The 23,987-nt window shown below is 36.6% G+C and overlaps 1 protein-coding gene, 1 long non-coding RNA gene and 4 other non-coding genes across 18 annotated transcripts in view; 4 read left to right on the forward strand and 2 right to left on the reverse strand.

Annotated features, from left to right (window-relative positions):
- The first annotated feature begins 79 nt into the window (after positions 1–79).
- Positions 80–1,926, forward strand: LOC128919923 (uncharacterized). 2 transcript variants are annotated; one of them, XR_008470043.1, is made up of 3 exons: positions 80–606; positions 951–1,115; positions 1,176–1,926. It is a non-coding gene; the product is annotated as an uncharacterized LOC128919923 (long non-coding RNA). The 2 variants fall into 2 exon arrangements; XR_008470042.1 differs by having other exon boundaries at positions 96–606; positions 951–1,105.
- Positions 798–881, reverse strand: Trnal-uaa (transfer RNA leucine (anticodon UAA)). Its single transcript has one exon. It is a non-coding gene; the product is annotated as a tRNA-Leu (tRNA).
- Positions 1,927–2,378: 452 nt separating the features above from the next.
- The window catches only part of LOC105218659 (myosin heavy chain 95F), a 29,936-nt gene continuing 8,327 nt past the window's right edge, over positions 2,379–23,987 (reverse strand). For 2 of the 12 annotated variants that reach the window (XM_054225648.1, XM_054225644.1), the window contains 18 exons: positions 10,447–10,635; positions 9,225–9,298; positions 8,970–9,099; positions 8,687–8,848; positions 8,340–8,602; positions 7,603–8,009; positions 6,990–7,536; positions 6,730–6,927; positions 6,237–6,669; positions 5,922–6,163; positions 5,749–5,862; positions 5,497–5,618; positions 5,184–5,414; positions 4,751–4,795; positions 3,906–4,026; positions 3,722–3,839; positions 2,849–3,106; positions 2,379–2,754 (listed from right to left, as the gene is read on the reverse strand). In XM_054225648.1, the coding sequence (XP_054081623.1) occupies positions 2,603–2,754; positions 2,849–3,106; positions 3,722–3,839; positions 3,906–4,026; positions 4,751–4,795; positions 5,184–5,414; positions 5,497–5,618; positions 5,749–5,862; positions 5,922–6,163; positions 6,237–6,669; positions 6,730–6,927; positions 6,990–7,536; positions 7,603–8,009; positions 8,340–8,602; positions 8,687–8,848; positions 8,970–9,099; positions 9,225–9,298; positions 10,447–10,627 (3,798 nt within the window). In that variant the 5' untranslated portion in view covers positions 10,628–10,635 and the 3' untranslated portion in view covers positions 2,379–2,602. Of the gene's footprint in view, positions 2,755–2,848; positions 3,107–3,721; positions 3,840–3,905; positions 4,027–4,535; positions 4,581–4,750; positions 4,796–5,183; positions 5,415–5,496; positions 5,619–5,748; positions 5,863–5,921; positions 6,164–6,236; positions 6,670–6,729; positions 6,928–6,989; positions 7,537–7,602; positions 8,010–8,339; positions 8,603–8,686; positions 8,849–8,969; positions 9,100–9,224; positions 9,299–10,446; positions 10,636–10,746; positions 10,807–10,905; positions 11,073–11,482; positions 11,648–16,668; positions 17,168–19,023; positions 19,254–23,987 lie in introns of those variants that run through there. The other 10 variants (XM_011194395.3, XM_011194440.3, XM_054225646.1 and 7 more) reach the window with 10 other exon arrangements.
- Positions 20,118–20,201, forward strand: Trnal-uaa (transfer RNA leucine (anticodon UAA)). The gene has a single exon. It is a non-coding gene; the product is annotated as a tRNA-Leu (tRNA).
- On the forward strand, positions 20,301–20,384 carry Trnal-uaa (transfer RNA leucine (anticodon UAA)). The gene has a single exon. It is a non-coding gene; the product is annotated as a tRNA-Leu (tRNA).
- On the forward strand, positions 21,963–22,046 carry Trnal-uaa (transfer RNA leucine (anticodon UAA)). The gene has a single exon. It is a non-coding gene; the product is annotated as a tRNA-Leu (tRNA).

Consider the following 23,987-nt stretch of genomic DNA (forward strand, 5'->3'; position numbering starts at 1 on the left):
ACTAATTTAGTTTATTCAAAAACCTGGGGAAATTTGTTTAGTATTGCCACTTATATAATATTTAGTGTTGAATGTATCAAATTTTATAACTTTGAAGGATTTATCTTAATTAAGGCAGTTATATTTACGTAAATTTTAAATAATAACTTAGGAGAATATGAAATAAAAGCAAATAATGGAAATTATTTTAAATAAACTCATATAGCATTTAGAAGTGGTTAGTGTTGTGAACTGAAAATTATATCCACATTTATGAACTTCCTCAACGATTGCTTTGAACATATCCTTACCTCTTGACGGTCATAACCTCACAATTATCGCACACGTTATCGTTGTTTAATAAAATATTTACACTTTTACTTTTTGGAATATGTTTAACAGAAAAATAAATGGGTCCGTGACGTCAAGAACGAAAAGAGAGCAAGTGTTTGATTACAATTATTATGACAATTTAATAGTTCGTTCCGTTTATGCTGTTGTGTGTCGCAAACTTGTCGCTACCATTCTTCGTTCTAAAAGAGTTTCACATAATAAACTCTTAGTGCTCAAAAATTCAATATTTTGGAATATTTAAGTTTATATAGTTTCTATTTCGTTATAAAGAAAGTATGTTGGTCATTTAATACATATCTTCCTTATAGGACCTATCTTCATTAAGAAATACAAATTAAAATTATTTTCTTTACTTGTATCATTTATCAATAATTTGTAAATTTTCAAGTTAATATTTTAACACATTCATAGGTTTGTTTAGAATTTGTATACTAAAAGAAATTAGTAAAAAAAGAATTTCCGTTTGTCAGGTGTGGGGTTCGAACCCACGCTCCCTCTCGGGAACCAGAGCTTAAATCTGGCGCCTTAGACCGCTCGGCCAACCTGACTACATCACTCTCTCAGCACAAATTCTTATTTATACTGAATTATTGTTATATATAAACAATTTGTTCTAGATGCTGCCGCCACAAGGGTTTGCGTCGATGCTTTTTGCTTTAGTGGAGCCAACAACCAGCATGAGAATAAATACAGAATTTGTTGGTAGATGTAGAAGATCGAAGAATTTAATTCAAACTTTTCTTATAAATTGGATATGGAGGGTACTTCATAGGTAGTACCAGGTATCACTTAAACTCCACCTTTTACTAACGTCCGTGTTCTTATTATTATCAATTTTTCAGCGGTTAAACTGAACTTAATTTTACAACGAATGTGAATCTCATTGTACTGAGTGGGAAGTGGCCCGAACACGAGCCCGAGAACAACTACTCCTTTTCAATTTACTTCTTTAAAGCTTGCTTGATAGAACTTAGACGGCCAAAACTCGCCTTCGTTTCAGTTACTAACGTATCCACTATGAAAAGGACTAACTCTTATAATTACTCGCAGAGATATGGTGCTGCCGCTAATATGCTCTCGGAACTGTATGCGTTGAAGACTTCTAATCCAAAGAAAATATATTGAAACAATGCAATTTCATGTATAAAGTATTTATTTTCCATAGATACTATTCATGTTAGTTGTAGTTTTGTATACATAAAATTATAAATAGACATTCTTAATGTGTAATTTCTTTAATTTCTTCAATCTACCTTTTTTGCTAATCATAACAAGACATAGTAGTTCACATATACTGTTATTTAGTAAAATAAACAAATAGCTCATAAGACTTATTATTCCATGTGGGTATGCCAATAAGTATACTCAAGCCGTACACATGCAATTTAAATCACATCAATTTAGTTTTTCTTATGAATTATGAATCTGTAGATTGCGTTTGTATGTAGGTGTATTGGTACTTGTGGTATTGCGAATGTAGACACAGAAAGTTTATAATATTATAATTGATAGAGAATTAAAGTACATTTATATACTGTTAGGAATCGTGTATTCGTTTGAGAGAAATGTGTTTACAATCAAGTTGTTGATATATATTTGCTTTAATAAATTTTTATTAAGTAGTGAGCTCACTTAGTGATTCATACATTAAAGTTTCTAGCTAATTCTGCTTTTATGTATTTTATGCTAAACGAATGTTCAAAGTTTTACAATACTGCTCAAAAGTTGTTGGTATTATTGCCATAAGATGGCATTGTATCAGAGTGAATGCAAACAAAAATACTTCTATTGTTGTTGTATAAATTCTGCAGCACTTTAATTTGAATATTAAGTGTAACTAATTATAATGCGTTTCTAGAAAAACCAACAACTGCTTCAAATGCATTACATCACGCTTTCACAAATTTTGCAACATTTTAAATACGAATTTCTGCAACTCATATAATACTAATAGATTTTTTGATTTGATAAGACCAAATCTACTGCTACATACATATATGTATGTATTTCCCTTGCTCTTGTAGACACATTGAAAGCACATTGACTGACGGTTCTTTGTTTGATTATTAAAAAATCGTTTTGCAAAAATACACATACAATTTCTGTAATAATTTATTTAATCACTACTTTTGATTTACTCAATCTCATCAACTTAATAGTTGACCCCTATATAAACTGTTTTCAATTAGTCCACATATTTCCTTTTCCTTACTGCCTTACTTCTTTGCGCGTACACGTGTACGACTGTGGGAACATGCTTAGCTATATTTTAGTTATTATTAGCACCCAGATTTTTATAAGGTTTGCCGCCGTTGCGTTCCCATTCACGATTAAATTCATGCTCCAAAATCTCAGCGCCACGTTTGCGTGTTAAACCGGTCTCCTCCAGACTAAGTTCGCACATTTGCATGTCATCCACGCCTATCATGGAAGAAGAAGAGAGAACATTATATTTAATAATAAATAAAGATATAAACACTAAAAAAGGTAAAATAAATTAATAACAAATACTCACCAGCCACCAGCAGTATGGGCGGCTTGTCTGCGTGCAACTCCATTTGTCGCGCTATCCATTGTCCATCAAAGTGTGCATACCAGAGACCGCGTTTAGCTAATGAAGAGTAAATTAAAAAAAAAAATAATAATATTATAATTTTAAAGTTGTGCTCACTGTTTTCGGGCGCATTTGCACGCATGAATGGTATACGGAAGTAACGATGCTGAGCAGTAGTGATTTCCTGTTTCGGATGAGCCAAAGGTGGTGCCTTGTAAGCTGTGTGAATTCAAAAATAAATGAAACAATTAAAAATATATTTGAAATAACGGCATAATTACGTTATGATTAGACTACAAAGTGACTCAAGTTAACCAAAGTTTATTAAAGCCCAAATTACTGTTTTTAACATTAAAAAAAAAAAAAATTTTAGGATTAGATCAAGGTCACTTACATTAAGTTGTATCTTAACTAACACTTTGATATCTTTAATGAAATAATTCTTCCAAAAATATCCCCATAAAAACACCTTAAAGTAAGAAAGCTTTAGGCATTGTATTGCAAATAACCGTTCTTTTGTTTATCAGTGGAAAATTGTAACGACTGTAGACGAGTGAGATAACTACTTTATCTAGTGTTTAGTATGTTATCATTAATTGTTTGCGATTATTAAATAACTCATTATGATAAAATGTGTGTGCAATGAATTCCCCTGTATATATTTGCAGCAAATGCTTTTAAAGCACTTTTTTAATATTTTAATAACAATAGCCGACATAAAAAATGTTTAAATTTATTGGTTTCGACTGCGTTGCATAAGTATAAAATGCACTGTCAAGGTCGTTTCGAACCTATTGATTCTATTAAAATATAGTTACATAACAGTTGGCTCACCTGCTTCCATCACGCTCTTCGGTGCCCGCTCATTCTCCTCCATGGTGGTGCGTTTGCGATTCTTTGCCTTCCAGGCGTGGTAGACCTTCAAGCGGCGATGGAACTCTTGACGGCAAGCCTAAAGTAAATAAGCAATTGCAGTTAGTAAGCACCACTTTGAGATTACAATTAGCTAAGGGCTTACTTCGAGCAACTCAATATCACAGGATGTGTTAATAGCATCACGTAACTCCGAGTATTTCCATTTAGACAAATCGTATTTCTGCTTACCCAACGCCTGTTGTTGAGCGCGGACGTTTTCAGATCTGAGTAAGGCAGAAATTTTATCAAACATCATATCATATCAAAATTATTTATAATTAAAATGAAGAAGAATAAATGAATTGAGTAAATTATATTAAAAATGTATTTATGAATAATCACATATTTATGTGGCGCAATAAATATTTGCTGTTGCATTTTAAAGCCGTTCCTTAAAGTTGGTAGGCGATGTGATAAATAAAGCTACATATTTTTCTAAATGTTATAGACTATGGTGTATGAAAATTTACAGTGACTAAAAACAATCGCCGTTTGCGCGTTATTGACTATTTTATAACTATTTAATATATTTAGATATACATTTGTTGATAGCTAGCAAATAGCTAACTTCAAGTGTGCTGATGTTGAATGTTTTTTGTAAGTATATACATATATACATAGTACATCTAAATATGTGTAATGGCAAAAAAAATCAAAATCAATGATTTTAAAAATGTTTCTGCATGAATTCAAGTGTAAATAAAAAGTAAAGTTAAACAATTCGCCAACTCACTTATTCAAATATCGAGATGCAAACGTTGTAACACCTCGCGTAAAACTTTTTTATGGTAAAAAATACATTCAAATTTTCAAAAATATATAAAATATATTAGTGGTTATTTCCAATTCAATATTAAAACTATTTGTTAATTAGAAGTTGTGCATAGTTTTTGTTTAGTACGTCATCATAAAATATTATAAAAAAAAATAAAGCGTGCTGTTGTGTACCTGATAAGTTTGTTGGGAGCCATGGGCGACACATCACTTTGACCACTGAACGCAGAGGAAAAGAAATTTTGTAAATATACAAAAAAAATTTAAGATAATGAATACATCACATATTACATAGATGGTGGCATGTTTTGGATATTTTATACATAAGCGCAAATTTTAAATATAAATAATATACAATGACTAAAATATGTACAGTTATTCTAAATAAAAAATAAAATTAAAAATGAAAACTAAAAATATATTCTATAAGTGGGGGATTTTCGTATGCCATTGAGCCAACCCCATAACCAGATTATGATATTAAAATTACTAATTCAATAATAAATTTATTATAATAATTTAATAAATAATAAATTACTACAAGTTACTCAGTTTTGGAAATAAAGCTTTTTACAAATATACTTTGTAACTTAAACACTCAACATACTTGCGTATAACCGGTGGACTTTCCTCAACCATGCCATTGGTTTCGTTGGCCAAACGCAATGCCAATTCATGATCACGCCGTTCCTGCTCCAATTGCTGCCTGTACTTGGCGTCGTCTTGTGCTTCCTTCTCCAGTTGTGCTTGCAACGCCAAAGCGGCCCTGCGATCCTCCTCCTCTTGTCTAAGCCGCTGCAGCTCTTCGGCCTTTCGGCGCGATTCCATTTCAGCTTTGCTGCAAGTGATTGAAAGTGACATTAGATACGTGTTGGTGGGTATTCAACTTGAGTTCTTTAGTAATTATTTTTGATGCTTACAGTCGTTTGTTTTCTTCCTCTTCAAGTTTCTTGCGCTCTTCCTCCTCCTTGGCGCGTCGTTCTGCCTCGAGCGCTTCCTGTATTTTGCGCAGACGTTCTTGCTCTTCTGCCTGCTTTTGTTCCTATAAAAACGAAGAAGAAAACCTCAGCATTATTATTGCAAGAACTTAGGTTAAATGTAGCAGTGACCACACATTTTGTTTTCTCTTTTATAAAATCGTTCGTAAAAATATGAAAAAAAAATTCACCCACCTTCAATTTGGAGTTCAAATCAACAGTGAGCTTATTCATATTGGCCATAACGACGGTGTAGAGGCCATCGATTTCTCTTGAGGATATTTTCTCGTTTGTCTGAAATAAAAAGAACTTTCGTATTTGTAATCTCTTGTTGTCATTTATTGTTGTTAAATGGACTCATAACGTACCTTAATCGTTTTTATGGCTTCGTCCACTTGGCGATTTATACCATTCACTTCGTTAATAAACTCATCGCGACCCTTCTTCAGGCCACCGGCAATTTCAATAGTCTTTTGCGCATTAATGCGGATTTTGTTGATCTTTGCGATGCCTTGATAGCGCGGACGATGCTGTTTGCGCGCCAAATAGCCACGCACAGTGCGTTGTATAAGTAGAACACAATTGTTGCGATACTTGATGCGATTACGTACTGCAGAATAGAAATCAAAAGAAAGTTTTTGAAACGTTGCTTAAAAATAATAAAGGTGCTCATTTCCACTCACACTTGATCACACACACAGCGCCGAGTGCCGACTTCACCCAGCGTGAACGTATCAACCATTTCTTGACCTTAGCCACGATCGCCAACAGATTTTCTGGATCAGATTTCATAATGCGATCGAATTCAACGAACTTGCCAGGGCGGAAGAATACCTTCTTCACGCCAAACTTGAAATCCTTTGAGCTGAGATTGAGCGATTGCAACATGGCCTCGCAGAAAGTGCGTGGCGGCAACTTGGCTAACTCAGGTGGCAGAACCGATTTGTACATGTTATACAAATCGGCGAACTGCACGCGCGACGGATATCCATGCTCCATGAGCTCCAGCACCGAAATTGTGCCGGAGCATTTGAGTTGTGCCAAAGCTAAGCCACCCTCGAAATCGCGATCGATCATTTTGCTGTTTGGCTTGATGCAACGTATGAAATTAGTGCCCTGGAATTATACATAAATTTATTATTACGAACGCAAATTCGAATATTGATTACTGCTTACATTCTTCTCTAATTTCTCCATCAATTCGGCGAGTTGCGATTTGAATTTGGAGCCAACAGATATGAAATTCAATTTGCCACGCAATGCTGTGTTGCTGCCCGATGGAAATAGTGTTTTTAGCAGCGGGTTCTCGCACTCCTGCACCAAACCCTCCAGCGAAGCATGCAAAGCATCATTGTTTTTCTCAATAAATTGCTCCTGTAATATACAAATAAATGGTTATCCGAATGTCACACTTACTCACACAACTAAGCACTCACCGTATTGTAGCAGACAGCGCCAGCAAAGTGGCGCACCAGGAAACCATCCTCATCCCTTAGCGTGCGATGCGCCTTCAAGCGCGATGAGCGCGGCAAACCCAAACGGTAGTGATTTGACCACGCCTTGTGCACCTCGGCGGTGAAGTGCGGTGCCGACGGCTTCGGCAGCTTCGACTCCTCATCCAAGAGCGTATAAATGCCGTTCGACTTCGCTTCGATTAAATCGATGATATCCTGATTATCGGTAAATGTGATTTCCGGCACATTCAAACCCTCGCTCTTGTACAGCTCTTGCTCGTTCTTGAGTATGTTGTCGTTGAAGAATTTCTGCAGTTTCTCATTGCAATAATTAATGCAGAATTGCTCGAACGAATTCACAGTGAAGTACTCGAAACCGGCGATATCCAAGACGCCAATGTAGAAGTTGGAGGCTTGGAAGGGAATGCTTTGATTAATTAAAGCAACAATGCGATCAAACAGACGACTGTATATTGCTTTGGCAAGTGCATCACGCGCATTGCTGGCCTCGTAAATCTTCAAGGGTACCCTGAAAGTGGTAAAAAAGATAATGCTAATTTAGTGAGCTTGATTAAGACACTTTATTTGTACTTACATAATTACTGTGCCCTTAAAGCCGCCACCCTTGCTTTGCATCACGCGCGATACCAGCGCTTGTCTCAACTCCGACGGGTCCACACCCAAGAGTTTCGATGTAATGGTCAGTGATTTCTCCGAAGTTTCTGACACTTGACAGCCACCACGCGCATCATCGGGAATCTCTTCAAAGGCAATATTACCCAAATGCAAAACGGCGGCCACCAGCGAATAGATTTCCAGCTTATTCACTTCGCTCAAACCCAGACGACCCAGTGCGCGATCGAGATTTTGAAAATGATTGTAATCATCTATTATGGGATCCTTAAGCGGTCCTTTTTTCACGTGATTTGTGGATTTTTGCGCAGCCGGAATCAGTTGTTCCGTTTTGGCATTGGCAAAATACTGTGTACAGCCGGAGAGATACTGGAAGACAAGAGAGAAATGGAAAATATTATAATTGAGCACTTTTGTTTATGTTTAAAAAATATTGTTAGCCAAAATTGCTTCTTTAACAAAATATACCAACTCTCTTATTATCTTCTTTTCATTTGGCCTATTTATCTATCATTTAATTACATGTGAACGGAATCGAAATAAAAATATGAGAAACAGTAAATAACAATAAAAAGTATTAAATTTTTTATATCACGGTCACACAAGCCTTTGCATATCAATCTATGCGCATACATACATACAAAAGTGGTATCATAAAAATCTTTCGGTTACATACACATTTCCCAACGCCTCACTCACCCGATAATCATCCGGTTTGCCCAAATTGAGCTTATCGCGCAGCTGTTGCGGCGCACCTGCGAGCAGCATATAGAATACATGATAGTTGCGCTCCTCCGAACTCTGCGTGCATATGCGACTCTTCTCCAGCAGATAATGGGAAATATAGCCGCCAACCACTTGACACTTGGCGTCATAGTGCACTTCAATGAACTTGCCGAAACGCGACGAGTTGTTGTTGCGCGTAGTCTTCGCATTACCAAAAGCCTCCAGCACGGGATTGGCTGCAATAAAAAGTGTAATAAATTACATTTGGCGGGCATAAAAGCGAGTGGCATGCTTGCTTCATTGCTTTGCTATGCGCTTACCATCTAGAATTTTTTGCTCAATCGGTCCGGCACTGTCGCTGGAATGACACAAATACTTCAGCAGATACTTGGTGGATTCTGTTTTGCCAGCACCCGATTCGCCAGATACGATAATTGATTGTGACGATTTGAGTACGCGCATATCGCGTATGGCCTTATCAGCTGCAACAATTAGAAGTGTAAGTATGTAGTTATGTTTCTTTAAGGTTTTCAGTGGAATTTTGTTTAACAACTTTTTTTGTTTTATTTTCGTTTTTTTGGTTGTAGATAATTGTTATCTTACCTATCGCAAACACATGTGGCGGCAATTCGCCCAAGGAACGTCCAGTATACTGCTTAATTGTAGCTGATGAGTAGAGATCACTGATTTCACGATAGGGATTCACAGCAATTAGTATGTTGGCCACATATGTCTGCGAAGAAATTAAGAATTCAATTTTAGTGGAAGAATAATATTATAAAAATCATGGTTAAGACTTTGATGGCAAAGTTGTTAGAATTAATATCTAACTTTTTACCAAATTTGGTATAAACTTACATAAATTTTATCTTTATAGTAACGTGTTTTTAAATTATCCAAAAATGTTGCTTCATTCAGCAGCATAAGTTCACCTGAAAGATATAATTCATATAAGTATGTTGTTGTTAACCGCATGAGTTTATTTGTAGCTTCATATTATATACAGGCGCCCAAAAACCCCACCAATAAATATTTTCAGGGTAATTAGTGAGTAATGTCTTTCCAGAAATTAGTCTTATCACTCAAAACGATTTCGGTGGCATTAGATTGTACATTAATGACATGCAACAGCTTTTGTGATTAGCTTTTTTAACGAAACGGAAGCACGAATCTGGAATTTTTGAAGAAGGCTTGAATGAAAGCTAAATTTGATATTGAAGGCGTGCCTTTTAAAATGCTTTCTGCTGGGTTATTATAAAGCAAAACAGAGTACTAAGCGCCAGAGTATATGCTAGAAAACATTTCACATGTTGATCATAAAAAAAGAAAGTTTAAGACAGTCTGCGCAATTAAAACTTATGATATTATTGTGCGCAACTTGTTGTATCTCTATTTTTATGATTTTTGTCATGTAAGCGATTGTGGTCATAAATTGAAGCGACTTTTAGCGCTTGCGGTCTCAAGTGATCTCACAGGCAAGCTGTGGTCAGACTGATATAACTTGCCTCAATAACTTAGGTTGTTTATGATAAACTGGACGTGAAGGCAATACTCAAATCGCTTGGTCAGTTCAAATAATCGAAAAGATGGTCAAGATTTCTAAAACAAATCAAAAAATCAGCAAAACGCTGCTAAACCGACAAATAGCTTTTACAAAAGCAAGAAGACCAGCGTTGGTGAATGAAGGGTAATTGTGGTCTAAACACACCTTGGTATGCCGCAGACAGCGCAACAAAGCGAGAAAGAGTTGCTTTGGCTACAGACAATTGTATTCTGCGCGGAATATGTAAATAAATAGGCCTTACAATGGTTGAGGTAAAACCATTTGATTCGTCTTGCAAGTTTAGATAAAAGACTTTTGTCAAATTCTAAAAATAATAAAAGATTTTAACAGTTAATCTTAAAGTCGTCGACGCTGGGTAGCACGTGATACTCGACCGCTGATAAGGTGCTTTGTTTTAAAGTCAGTTGAGCTAGATACACATGCATATATTCTATATAATTCTAATTTTGTCGTTGTATTTACTAAAACACTGTGATATAACACCGCTAATGAACTAATTATCTAAACAACACTCACAATTGTCGTCATGATCTTGAGGGCCATCGCACGATGAGAATATATCGTCGACATGACAGGAACGTTTTGGATATTTCCGATCGACGGGTGTTACCTCGAACTCCTTAGCACCGATCTCCGAGATGCGACACTGTATATAGCCCTCGACGGGATCGCGTGCCCACACCAATTGTGTGTCCATTTTGCGCACTGAAAGCAAAACAAAAACGAAACTCGTTATAAAATTGTACCGTTAGCATTTTATTATAAGTAAAAAATTCATATATACACTCATAAAAAAACACTTCAATAAATGCTTACAATATTTTCTATTTATCACAAAAAAGTAGCAGCAACGGGCTTATCGTGTGCTTATGCTTTCTAAACAAAAAAAAAAAAAAAACAAAAAAAAAGGAAATAATGAAATAAAGTAACAAAACACCGACACTCGGCTGAAGGCTCGTTAGAAAAAGCACTAACACGATTCTTTTCTGGTTAAAAGTGTTCCGCAACGCTACCAAAAGTCAACTAACTACGCGCTCCGACTGCAGAGCACCGCCAACCCGAAACCCAACAGCGGCGACGGGTTCAGCGAACACGCTGCTCCACTTCGATGCGCCGCTGCGGCACGAATCAAACGCTCCGCGCTCAGTTTCGTTGACTCGTTTAGTAACTGTGCTGGCTGGTTCATTGGTTGGCTAGTAGCTGATCGACTGGTTGGTGGTTTGGTCGGTCGCCGGTGTGGCAATCTCGAAGCAAGCAAGTTCTGTGCACTTTTTGCACAATCGCTTATTGCCATTCTCTCGCCACTCTCGCGCGCCTCGGCTGCCTTGCCGCTCTTCTTTAGGCCATTTCTGGCTTTAGGTTTTTTTGAGATATACATATTAAAGTTATAGTTGTTGTACTGCTTAATTGTACTATTATAGCGATTTTGCAAGCTGTGTGCTTTTCCATTTCTGTCGCTAAATATTTCTATATTTCTGTACAAAAGTGTTGCTCTGACTCATATTTCGCTACCTGATAAGATTAAGTTGCTTGGCTGGGCTCAAGTACATACCAAACTTTTCGCTATTTTGCTTTTGCTTTTGTTGTTGTTTGATGTTTTCATTCACCTAGGTGCGAAGACATGAAATACTTGTCATTCGATATCAAATGGATTGTGGGAATATTGCAATTCTATATCCTATATTTAACGAAGTAACAATTTGGTCACTGTTTACCACTCACGCCTTACCACCAATTTGCAAAGACAGCGAAAGTTACGCGCCAAGATCATTAGTGGTCATCGGTCGTGAGTGAGTGAGCGTCGAGTGTGAATTTAAGAACAAGTACTGGACTATTAAATTATGTTGTAGAGGATGACAACAAAGAATATTAGATAATGAGCGGTTAGTTTGCCGTGTAGGCGAATTATAATAAGTTTGGACTTCACCCACATTTGCCTATTACTGCGACCCCCAGACCGCGCGCACCGCTCACTTTTGGCGTTGAAAATAAATAAATTTGAGTAATAAAGGCGAAGCTTACGCAAATAAATGAGAGTAGAAAAAAGAGTGTGCGTGTTCACTAATATGTAAAGTACATATACATATGTATTATATGTATGAGGAAAGGTGGTTGGGAAAGCAAAACAATCTAAAACCGTTTAAGCGACTCGTTAAAATGTTCATAATGACTTTCCATGATGACTGCAATAGATGGCTGTTGGTAATAATGATGTTCATCATCATTGTTGTAGTTGTAGTTGTCGCTCATGTTTTTTCTCTCATGATGACGCTAACAGTTTTTGGTTTAATCATTTGGCAAGGTGAAATTTATTAAAACTGTCAGTTAGCAAACCTAAATTGCTGTCAGCGTTTACCGGGTGCATCAGCAAACGAGGGTGTGCACATATTATTTACATATGTACATATGTCTATAGATCTACATATATACAATTATAGGTCTGTATACGATAAAAACTTTTAATTTAATAAATTTTATTTCGTGCTTTTGTAGTATTTGCAATTGAAAAGTACATTTACATTTGTATAGTTAAGTGACATGTTTAGCTTGACTGTGCAGATGAGACCTCCGATAGCTTTTTTTGAAAGGAAAAATAATATCGGAGTATAAATAACTATTAAAAGAAAGCAATTAGATCTATCAATATATAATTTGGATACAAGTAGTATTAGATCAACTTTGCTTCCGCCGTTTTCCAATAGATGTCTCTAGGGTCAAGCACTCGTCGATTAAATCGTTTTATATCGATCTTGGACATTTGTGTCAACATTAACCCAACAAAATATTCCAATATTTTGAATAACATTTTTGTAACCGTTTTTATACAAAAAAAAAAACCTTAAATTTACAAAAAAAAAACAAAGTTGTAGACATAATATAATATTTGATATTTAATTTTACTAATGTTTTATGCTTTGATCTGGAAATTTTTATTGTTTCGCATTGGGAAATTTAATAAAATTAAATATTTCAATGACAAGCGTCTCAACATGTAATTAATTTCATACTTTAACGACGGTCAGCTAGCACTAAAATATATTCAATTCTCACAAGAAAAGAACTCTTTGCTTAATTGCATGCATTATTTTAAAATTTAGCTCCTTTAAATTATATATTACTTTAGGTAAGTGCAACATAAATTATGGAGTCTAGTTGCTCTATACACAGCTACCATAATCTCGTCTAAGTAAGTGCTCGAATTTCTTAAATTTGCACTCAAAGAAGCGCAACAAATTAGCAACAATTTCGCAGACAATTTAACATTATCTTTATTATGTTATTTCGTATTCTCTTTAAGCTCCTAACGAAAAGTAGTTTCATATAGCGGAGTTGATTAGTACAAAGTGGAGTTGCAGCACTAAGAGTGGAGAGCAGCCGCAGCTATCATCTTGCACTTAACCTACGAGTAGCTTGGTTGCACCGTATACGAGGGGAGTTCAAAAAATAACGGGAATTTTGGGTTTTGAAAAAATTGTTTGTTCATTTGTCTACATTAATAGTCCCCATTTGGCAAATACAATAGTGCTCACTCGACGACATAACGTTCTCTAACAATCGATAAGATGATTATAATCGAACTCCCAGTTCTTCTTTTGGAAACCGCCATCTCATCTTTTCTGGAACTCTTAAATATATATATTTCCATAATTTAAAATTAATGACAACAACAATGGTAAATTATGAAAATCAGTGTGTCAGCACACCCCTAGCTCGTGAATAGCACTCGCAAACACTCCTTTTTAAGATTTGATGTACATACAAAGCATGTCATATAGGACAGCAAACACTTATTAAGTCACAGACTACACCCTCAGTGCGTTAAATTGATGTGAAGGAAGTGTTATACAAACATGCAGCTATTAGATCACACATGAAGCTTTTTAAAGACGACGACAAATCCACAAATAAATTAAAAAAGCGAACAACACTTTGTCTCAGCTGCAGTTGCTATTCAGCCGTCACTCATTATTCGCATTTACAAGTATACATAGACTATATATGTATATTGTAAAGATGTGAATTTATATGCATGAATATGCTGCAATCGGTGGATGTGTTTCCAGTTGCAACTCATTTGACTAGTACTCTTTGCATTACAAGTGCGCTCAAGTGCAACACATGCTTCTTTTAATGTCGCTTCGTAAGCCTCGCTTTGGATTCTTCTTCTAGTTCTACATATGCAGATGTGCAATTTAAAGGCCATCTTCTACTCCGTAGAATGGACTGATGGCAGTGCAGTGTAGCAAACCAGTCGACATTGACAGTGGTTGGCTGGTTGGTTCTACGTTCGGTTGATGTGCGGAGCAGCAGCCACCAAGGAAACCCCATGAATTACGAATATTTGGTAGTTGGTTATTGAAATTGCGAATAGTGGAAATATGCACAAAGTCAAAAGTGACATGCCTGAGTGCATGCATTCAACATACATATGAAGATATACTGATTTTTTGCTATAGAGGCAAAAAGTAATACTTAAATTTATGTAGCATTTAGACCATGGCGAAGTGCAAAAGTGTTGAGCTCTAAGCCCTTACATACACACATCTGCAGTTGTCTAGATTATCGCCATGGTTTGTAAGGTTTGTTTCCATCGCCAAATACAATGTCCGTCTGTCCTTCCGTCTTCCGTTATTCATGCTTGAGTTTGTCACAAGCGCGTTGACATTGACTGGACTGTGAAGTACTAAGCACTCAGCGCTTAGTCGGATGTCAACGATTTATGAACATGCAAATGTAGGTACACATACATATATATATACAAAGTATATAGGATATTCATATGTACATGCGTTTGATTTATGCACAATGAAACTGCAGTGTTGTATGGAGGCGTTATGAAATTTGGGCCCGAATTCGCTACATACAGGAAATATAAATAATGTTCTATTGAATGAAAATTGCGGAACGGTCTGATAGGTCTTTATGAGATCTTGGACGGCATGAGTGGAAACTTCAACATTTAGTTAGACTATCAGGATAACCGATTGAGCGAACTTTATGGACTGACTTTTTGGAAAATATCGGTATGACTTGAGGATTACGGTCTATCCTCATAATCATTGTATGTTTCCTCTCAAACCAAACGTAATACGCCTCTGTGCAGTATTACTGGGAATTGCTGCAAAAGCGACAAGAGGAAACCCCGCTGACGATGCATGGCGATGCGCTTAAGGTTAAGCTTATGATATTCGATGCTTGTGTGACATAATTACTAAACCGTGAAATATTTGCAACTACAGCTATGCATATCTTAGTGGAAAAGACAACGCTGTACGTATTACTATTTAGTAATAACCAAGAAGCCTATGTAAAAGAACTGTTCTCTGTTTTTTTCGCTTGTTTATGCACTCCACTTTCGATACAACGCCTTTAAACAAAAAGCTACAATTTTATATATCGCCGTTGCACATTCGCTGTGTTCGCCTACGCAACCTTGACGCTTTTAAAGCCGCCAACAACAACAACTCGTACTATGGATAATGCAAAACTGCTGCGCCAAACAAGGCATAAAGAGGAGGTGGCGGCTCATGCATGGTTGAGAAGATTTCTGGGCATAGGTCTAAAAGCGGTAAATGGCTCTGCCCATGCAGGTTGCACTGCAAAGCCAGGCGACCAAAGTGATTAGTGCGATTTTGCCTTGGAATCGCACTTGCACATTGCACAGTTACTAAGTGAATGCGAGCTTTTTCGATAAGCTGAACAAAGTGACACTTTTTGCCGCAGAAATACAGGCCGTGGTAATTAATAGCCTTAACATCGTTTTTGAAAACGGCTCTATGCTGAGGTGGTGTACTGAGTGCCTTTAGACTTACTAAGCATTAATCCGAAAGGTTTGCAACACTACCAGCCGATGGAATGCCGTAAATTTGCGTTGAAAGAGCTGAAATCCTCATTTACTTGTAGTTGTTACTGTGAGTATTGCTTTGTGTAAGGTGGAATGCAACAAATTGAGAACACCAAAAATAGTTGCAATTGTTGCATGCGTCTCAGATAAAAAACAAATAACTTTGGAATTACAATTTCCATTGCAGTAAGAATTGAGGACAATAAGAAGATACGAGTAGTGTTCAAAATTAACGCGAAACCAAAAGTACAATTTTTTCATTAATTTGACTTTGAAGGCAACAACATTAATGTAGACGAATAAATAAATATTAAAAAAAAAAAAAAAAAAATCCCGTTATTTTTTGAACACATCTCGTATTACAATCCCAACTGCCAATAATAGCTCTTTAAATAGTATTAGCGCTTTTTTCGTAGAATTTGCCAATATTAGATCAGGGAAATTAGTACACTCTATTACAATTTGGACAGAGACCTCTAGTATATATTTGTATTTGGAAAATCTGCACACTCTTGTTTGCACTTATGCACTCCAACCAAATATGTCTAAATTTCTTGTCAGACAAAGTCAAATGACATTTGTCGATGTTATCTCCGTGAGTTGTTAGGTTCATGAACATTGCGCGCTGATAAGCAATCAGTCATTAAAAGGAAAGCGAAAAGACTGCAAATGTTTGCTTTTCTATTGGAGAAAGAGTTGATGTTGAAATAACAGTTAATTGCAATTTTTCTGCGAAATTAATACCTTCTAAGTGCGGCAATAAATTAATTGCGCGCTGTTGTATAGTACAAAATAATTGAACGACCGCTGCAGCAGCAAAGGGGATTAAACTGTCAATAAGAGAGAGAGAGAGACAGAGTTGAACATTCGCACAAACTGGTTAACAAACTTACCGCCGTCTTTGTCGTTGTGACGTTCTGCCTTCGTATAGAAATCCATTATAACGCTAATAAATTACTAATTAAACGTCGCGTTGAATACGAGAGTATCGGGTTCAAGTTGTGTCACCGCGCGCTCACATACACGGTTGAGGGCCCCCACTAAAGATCACACTCTCTATTCGTACTATGGATGTTCCACTTTTTAATTGGCTTGTGGGCGAAATCGATGCGTTTTTTTATTTATTTGTAGTTAACTTATTTGCATATGGCGCACACATACGTATACTTAAGTGTACTGCAGTACAGTTTGAGACACGTTAAAGCTCACTACACACCCGTATGTATGTCTGCGAAATCACACGAATGCGAATATCTACGAAAATTCTGCTTGTGCATATATTTGGTGTGATTTTCCACCAACCAATTGCGGCGTTGTTGCAAGTTCACATATGAATCAGTATAAAAAGTCGTTAATATTATTTTAATTTGCTCGGCTTCCTGCTGCACTCAACTGTAAGTGAATAATAGTTTAAGTCACATGCCAGAGCATATATGTTCACGTACAAAGTTAACTGTATATGCACATATAGGGGCTTGTAATGTCAGTAGTCACAAATACATACATACACATATCGCATATTTTCGCATCAATGTTGCAAGCAACTTTGATTGCCACATTTCTTCATAACGATTTTCACTTTCACTTAAACGATACCGCATTATTGTACATAAATATTTCGCAATTTATTAATTTTTCTGTAATTTCAATTTCCCCATTTCTTTCACTTAAACGCTACAATTTGCTTGCTCTCATGTATGAGGCAAGCCACATTTTCTCATAAAAAGAAGCACTTGTACAACAATTGTGGAGAAGAAACAATCAGACGATTGCGTTGCAATTGCACAATTTTGCAAATCACTCGCCTGTTCGCCAGACTTTGCGTGGATTTTTACTAAATCATTGTTGCGGCCCCTTTGTACAGTGGTCCCAATGTCGATTATTATTCATTTTGTAGTTAATAAAGATAAAATTCGCGCTCTTCAAAATTCAAAATTGTATTCTAATTTATTACAATTTAGAGAATTATTTAAAAGAATTCATTCAATAAATCTTGTTCAAAGAAACAAGACGCCTCTTGGAAAAAACTTCGACGTGGAACCTGTTAAATTCTATTATTTTATTCGAACATATTTTAAATTACAGATATCCATAATGACCTCAAATATATTTGCACCTAAAAAGCTCTCTGGAAGAAACATTTAAGCGGCTAAGTGCTGAAGAAGAAATCATTAAATGAAAAATCGGTAAAAGTAATCAGATTTATAAATATCAAGTAATCTATTCTATATAATTCAGTTTGTTTCAACCGATTTTACGGATAGCCGAGCTTTTCTATAAACCTTTAAAGTATTTCAACTCTTTAATAGAGCTTAAAGAGCGTCTCAAAAACTTTTGCGATTCTTAAATTCAATATTTTCTTTCGCATAAATCTTGAAATTAATGAAATTACCGCGTTATAATCTTTTTAAGTTCACTGTTTTTGTGTTGCAGACAATGCATGATGATGTTTGATTCACCACTATTGCAGATGTGGCAGCTAGTTAAGTCAGTGCCGCTGTCATTAAAGCCATATTGTTATTGTTTTTGCTGTTGTTTGTATTAGTGCAATTCTGACCTACATTACCACATCGAACAGTACGTCATGTCGTACGTAAACATAACGTGAGGCAGCTGTAACATGTAACAATAAAGATTTGCAGACAAATCACAATGCTTTACGCCACGGCGTGTAGCATTATCATACGACAGCTAATTTGGCTACAACAACAACAATAATAACGGCGAAAAGTCGAGCGTGCAAAATGTTATGCGGTATGGCAAATGCGAGTTTGCTTGATCGATTTTTATTTCACATTTCATTTCATTTTCATTTCCATTGCACCAAAAACACAGTCACTGAAACTGTAATAATAACAAAAGAGTTGAGATAAAATGGAACGCAACCCGAAAAATTGCCATATGACACGATACTGCAATTGCTCACACCACCGCCCGCGGGTGTTACTCGCACACCGCTTGCATGTTGATATTCCGCAAACATGTACACACTATTTGCTTGCAACATACGAGCGCACACGTACAACTTGCAACCACGAAAATATGCATTAAATTTAAATGCAAGTCGCGAAAGTGACTACAAAGCGTTTTACTGCCGCAGTGCCCGAGAATTCCTTTTTGTTTGCGTTGGAGATTTTCGTGTGGCACAGGGAAGCCAACCGCACCAGCGAGGTGCAGCCGCAGCTACTCCCTACACGCCGCCAACAACTGTGCATGTATGTATGTATGTATGTTTGTGCCAAATTTACCCAGTAACCGAGTTAAATACTTTGCTCAGTGCATAGTTCACTGTTTGTGTTTGTTCGCGTTACGAGTTCTCGTCTTCGGCGTTCGCGTTGTTGCTGTTTTTGTGTATTACGTGCTCCGCGCTTGTCGACGTCACGAATTGCACTGACACCGTTTTGCATTGACGTTAAATGTTTAGCTAGGATTTTTTATTCCAATCAGGGTGTGTAGCGTCGTCCACCCTTAGAGACTACCGAACACGGACTGTGAACGCATATGCACTCCGTAGGCGTGTGCCCATATCGTTTACGATATAATGACCTCGTACTCGTGTCGTTACTGGAGGAAGCTTTTACTTGCGCTTTCTAGTGCGCAGACTCCGTGGATGGCGGTCATGATGACGCTACACAGATGCTATAGATAAATTCGAATTAATGCCCATTGCACAGTGGCGAGACAATGCTTATTGCTAAGTAAGGGGAGTATATAGTATAATTGTGCTGGAAACTACGTGATTTGCTTTGAGAAGCAGCGGAGAGTGGATTAAAGAGAGAAATGAGATCGTTGCATTATATGTTCAATTATTATAAATTTGTGGGTTACGTCCTACACATAAACTGCTTTTGGGTTAACAACAAAATCTGACTAAGTACACTTTGCTATACAATACTTCTATCTCACCTTCGACCCCAATATAACAGATATTTAGAGAAATGCACTGCGACCTGTGGTCAATTGTGCCCTCCCTATGTCTACAAAAACTCCATCAGTCCCAGCACTCTTATAAATTACAGAATGATGCTGGGAGTGAGGGAGTTGATGCGTTCCTCAGTCGGGTTGCTAAGTCCTAACCTTTGACCCTAGCAGAAAATCATTTTATGGGTGTATTGCTCAGATACATAATCTGACAACCTGCTTCTGAAATTTTACTAGCAACTACCCATAAGTAGGTACATACATATAAATTTGTTAATCGTGCTAATGAACGCCTATTCTTGTTGTAGACTGTAGTTTACTGATTCTTGTGATATGTTGACACATTTTCTTGTGCGATGACTAATTTAAATGTTCTAATGTTCTTACTGAAAATGTAAATGTCGTTTGTTAGATAATACAGGTCAGGTTGGCCGAGCGGTCTAAGGCGCCAGATTTAAGCTCTGGTTCCCGAGAGGGAGCGTGGGTTCGAACCCCACACCTGACAAGAACTATGAAATATAGTATTTTATAAAATCCTTATTTTTTTAAGAATATTTAGAAATTGTTGATATAATTTGTAATTTCACTGGCGATTTAAGAAGTAGTCAGGTTGGCCGAGCGGTCTAAGGCGCCAGATTTAAGCTCTGGTTCCCGAGAGGGAGCGTGGGTTCGAACCCCACACCTGACATAAGCTAGGCTATACAATATTTTATAAAATTCATCAGGATAAATTAAAGGATAAATATAAAAAAAATATTTCCTTAAGAATTTCATTAAAGTGCTAGGACAGTGAAAGCCTAAAAAGCTATCTTTGATTAATTATACTGCGAGTAAGGAATGGCTTAAGATCATTTGAGAATAAAAATTATTGTTATTAATATTTTGCTACGAAATGTCGGCTACTGGATTAAACTTTGTAAAGACGTTTTCCAAGAGTTGGGTGACGGTGATTCTAGTAATTCATGCTATCATTTTAGAACGTACTTTAAACAAAAAAAAAATTTTTTAATATATTTATATATAGTAAAATACACAAATGTCTACATCAATTACAACAATATTATTCTAACCATATACATATGTATCCTTACAAAAAACACATAGAATTTCTTAACACCATACATTTTTAAATTCCAAACATTCACAGTTCACTCAGAAAGCTTGCAAGCCACTATGGCATTATGTTCATACAAATTTAATGCGTAGCCAAAGCTTAATAGCAGCCACGCTCCCTAGCGCAACGTTTAATTTGCATCCGCTTGAACAACAGATCAAAAGCCCCCAACGAAGTGACTTCCACATTTCTGCTCCAATTCACCGCAACGAGTTGAGTTAACGATTCGAGAACACCGCACCACACGTTTGAATTAACAAAAAAAATCTCTAAAGCGAGTAGATTTCTATACAATGCACTGAAGTGCACTTCAACAGGGGTTAGGAGAAAGCCAGAAAGCACATAAGCTATGTATGCGAGGAGCAGAGGAGAAAGAGAATTCTGAATGCTTTGACAATTTACACAAAGTAGTAAGGGTAAGGGGTGGATAGGCAGGTGTGCTAGCAAGCACTGCATAGAAAAGTCATTGTACATGCGCGGTACGCAACAACTTCCGGTTCAACAGCCAGTTCAGTAGTGTCAGCGGCTACTGCTGCAACATGCAACGCAACTGGCATTGTGTCAGCATGTTACAGGTAAACTTGCATAAAGTCAGCGCCATACGCATTGGCAGTGGAAATAAGCGACCAACACGCTACTAGTATTTCGTGAATTGAGTTATTATGGAGAGCTATTAAATATTTATTACTAAAGTTTTGCTGCAAGCTTTTAGCAGAGCGCCACACAAAGTTCGCATGCAAAATCAAAGAAAATGCTTGTAAAACAAAATAAACAATTTGAGCAGCGCGTGCTCTTCTATCAGATTTGTGTAATTCTCGCGCTTCCGCTCTTTGCGTGAGTTACGCTCGGTGCTCGTTGCTTTTTAATTTAGCAGCGCGCCTTAATTGCACTTGACATTAAATTTGCAAGCGAATCGCAGAAAATCGACAAAACACAAATCGCCAGAAAGAGCGGGGAAAGGTTGCTTATGTAAAATAGGGTGGTAAACAAGGGCGGGATGTGCGCCTGAGAGTTGTGTGTACATCGTTCTCGGCCATTGAGTTGTTGATGTTCTTGTTGCCGGTCGACTGACTGGCAAATTTTTTTCATTCGTACGCGATGACGTAGTTTTCTCTTGCTGATAAAGCGATTTGTGCGCGTTGTTCTATATGAGTCAGGTTGGCCGAGCGGTCTAAGGCGCCAGATTTAAGCTCTGGTTCCCGAGAGGGAGCGTGGGTTCGAACCCCACACCTGACAAGGCAATGTACATTACTAACAGAATGTGCAATATTTTGAAGAAATGCTTTTTTAAAAAATATAAAATTAAAAAAAAATTAAAATTTCGTACACCGAAATATATATATATGAATGTAATTGTAGATATTAATCAATTACTTGTGAATTTGTTAGAATAGTACAAAGCGATTTGCGATAAGAACTAGCATACGGTATTTAAACTCATAAATTAGTTGTGTAATAAAATTGTGAATGTTCATGAATATAAAAATAAATACAAAAGTTAAAAGTAAGCAACAACTTAACAATAACATGTTAGAACTAAAAATATAAGAATTCAAAGCTTCGGGATTTCACGCGCATTATTACTGTTACTTTTGCAGTACTTTAATATACGAGGCTCATTTTTCTACTCTACTCTACTGCTTAAAGATAAAACATTAAATTTTGCAAACAGTCAGAAAACATAATGAGCACGTGAAGAACGGGCGAAGTGTAAGCAAAGGTAAATTATGAATGTCTGCCTCGTTAGGCTGTCAGTCAGTCAGTCAGTTGCACAGACAGCCGGTGTAAAGCCTGTTCATCATTTGACTTTTAGTTGTGCTTTTCCGGTGCAATGTCTTTAACATTTGTTGTTATTAAAATTGTATGGCATGTTCGCCTGATTACAATAGGACAAAGACTGACTAAATGCAGGTATTAACTTGGTTGTTGGCATGTGCTCGGATAGTTGTGAATGATTCATGAAGAAATGCCGTACAAATGCATTATTGGCTCGGAAAATATTAAGTTTTTCCTGGCTAAAATGGTTCTAGATATATGGTGTTATGGGATAAGAGAGACACTAATAGTTACATCTTCATTATCACAGCTATTCTGTAAGTGTCATAAAATGGAATTTCTTTATATTGATATTAATATTTTAAGCACTTCTCGACTGGGAAAGCGGCTGTAAAGTCTAAAATTTCAACTGTGTTTGGGAGGAGATTTTCAAATAACACTGCCACTGGAGTTAACATAGCTTTTCATGTAACCATCTGGTTTTGGTCTTAACCCCAACAATGTGGCGGTAATGAAATATCGATGCCAACACCAAATGCATTTATTATGTACACATGTTACATGTTTCATGCAATCTTCAAAATCACTACGCCAGCGCTTGAATGACACACTAATGACACATAAAATTGCAGTAGATAAAGAAATGAGACAAACGAATGCATGGGAGTCATTTCGAAAGAACTCGTGCATTAAAACATCCACACAAACACAAGTAGGCATCCAGTAATTTAATTTTTTAATATTCACAGAGTTCTCTGGTTTCGGTTTCATGCTTAATTATATACTTTCGTTGCTTGTTGCCCCAGCGGAAAACGGAACAAAATGTAGCGTTGCGCTGACTGGTGAAGGAGGTTAATGCATATGTAAATTTAAATTTAAAAAACGGTACTGTATGTACACTTGCAACAGCAATGCATTTGGCGTGACCATATGGAGATCTTTCGCTCGGAACCATTAATTATGCCAGAACCAGTATAGTAGATTTGTTAATTGACGTTTGTGTGTGGTTGGATTGGGTACTGTTTGGTTATTATGTGCAACAAGTTGACAAAGAAACAAAATGGGAAGTGACTATACATTGATTTATGGCAACAACATGAAGTATACAAATAATTATTTTTTTCATATATGAATTTATGCGACTTTGATCCAGCAATAATCTTAGTCGCTCTCTATCCAAAAAATAATCCTTTGCAAATGACTAAAAGTTATACCAAACGTGGTGTTGAAGTGGTATAACATATGTCTAACCTATAACTATTTGATTATACCAGTCTGTATAATTTATATCAGTTTTTGTGCGATTCGCCATTCAACAAAACTTGTGGATTCAAAGACAACTTTAGAAAATTTATATTTTTTCAAATATGATACTTTTTTGCATTAAACTAAAATGCAAAT

Source organism: Zeugodacus cucurbitae, chromosome 2, assembly GCF_028554725.1.
Source record: "Zeugodacus cucurbitae isolate PBARC_wt_2022May chromosome 2, idZeuCucr1.2, whole genome shotgun sequence".
Lineage (NCBI taxonomy): Eukaryota > Metazoa > Arthropoda > Insecta > Diptera > Tephritidae > Zeugodacus > Zeugodacus cucurbitae.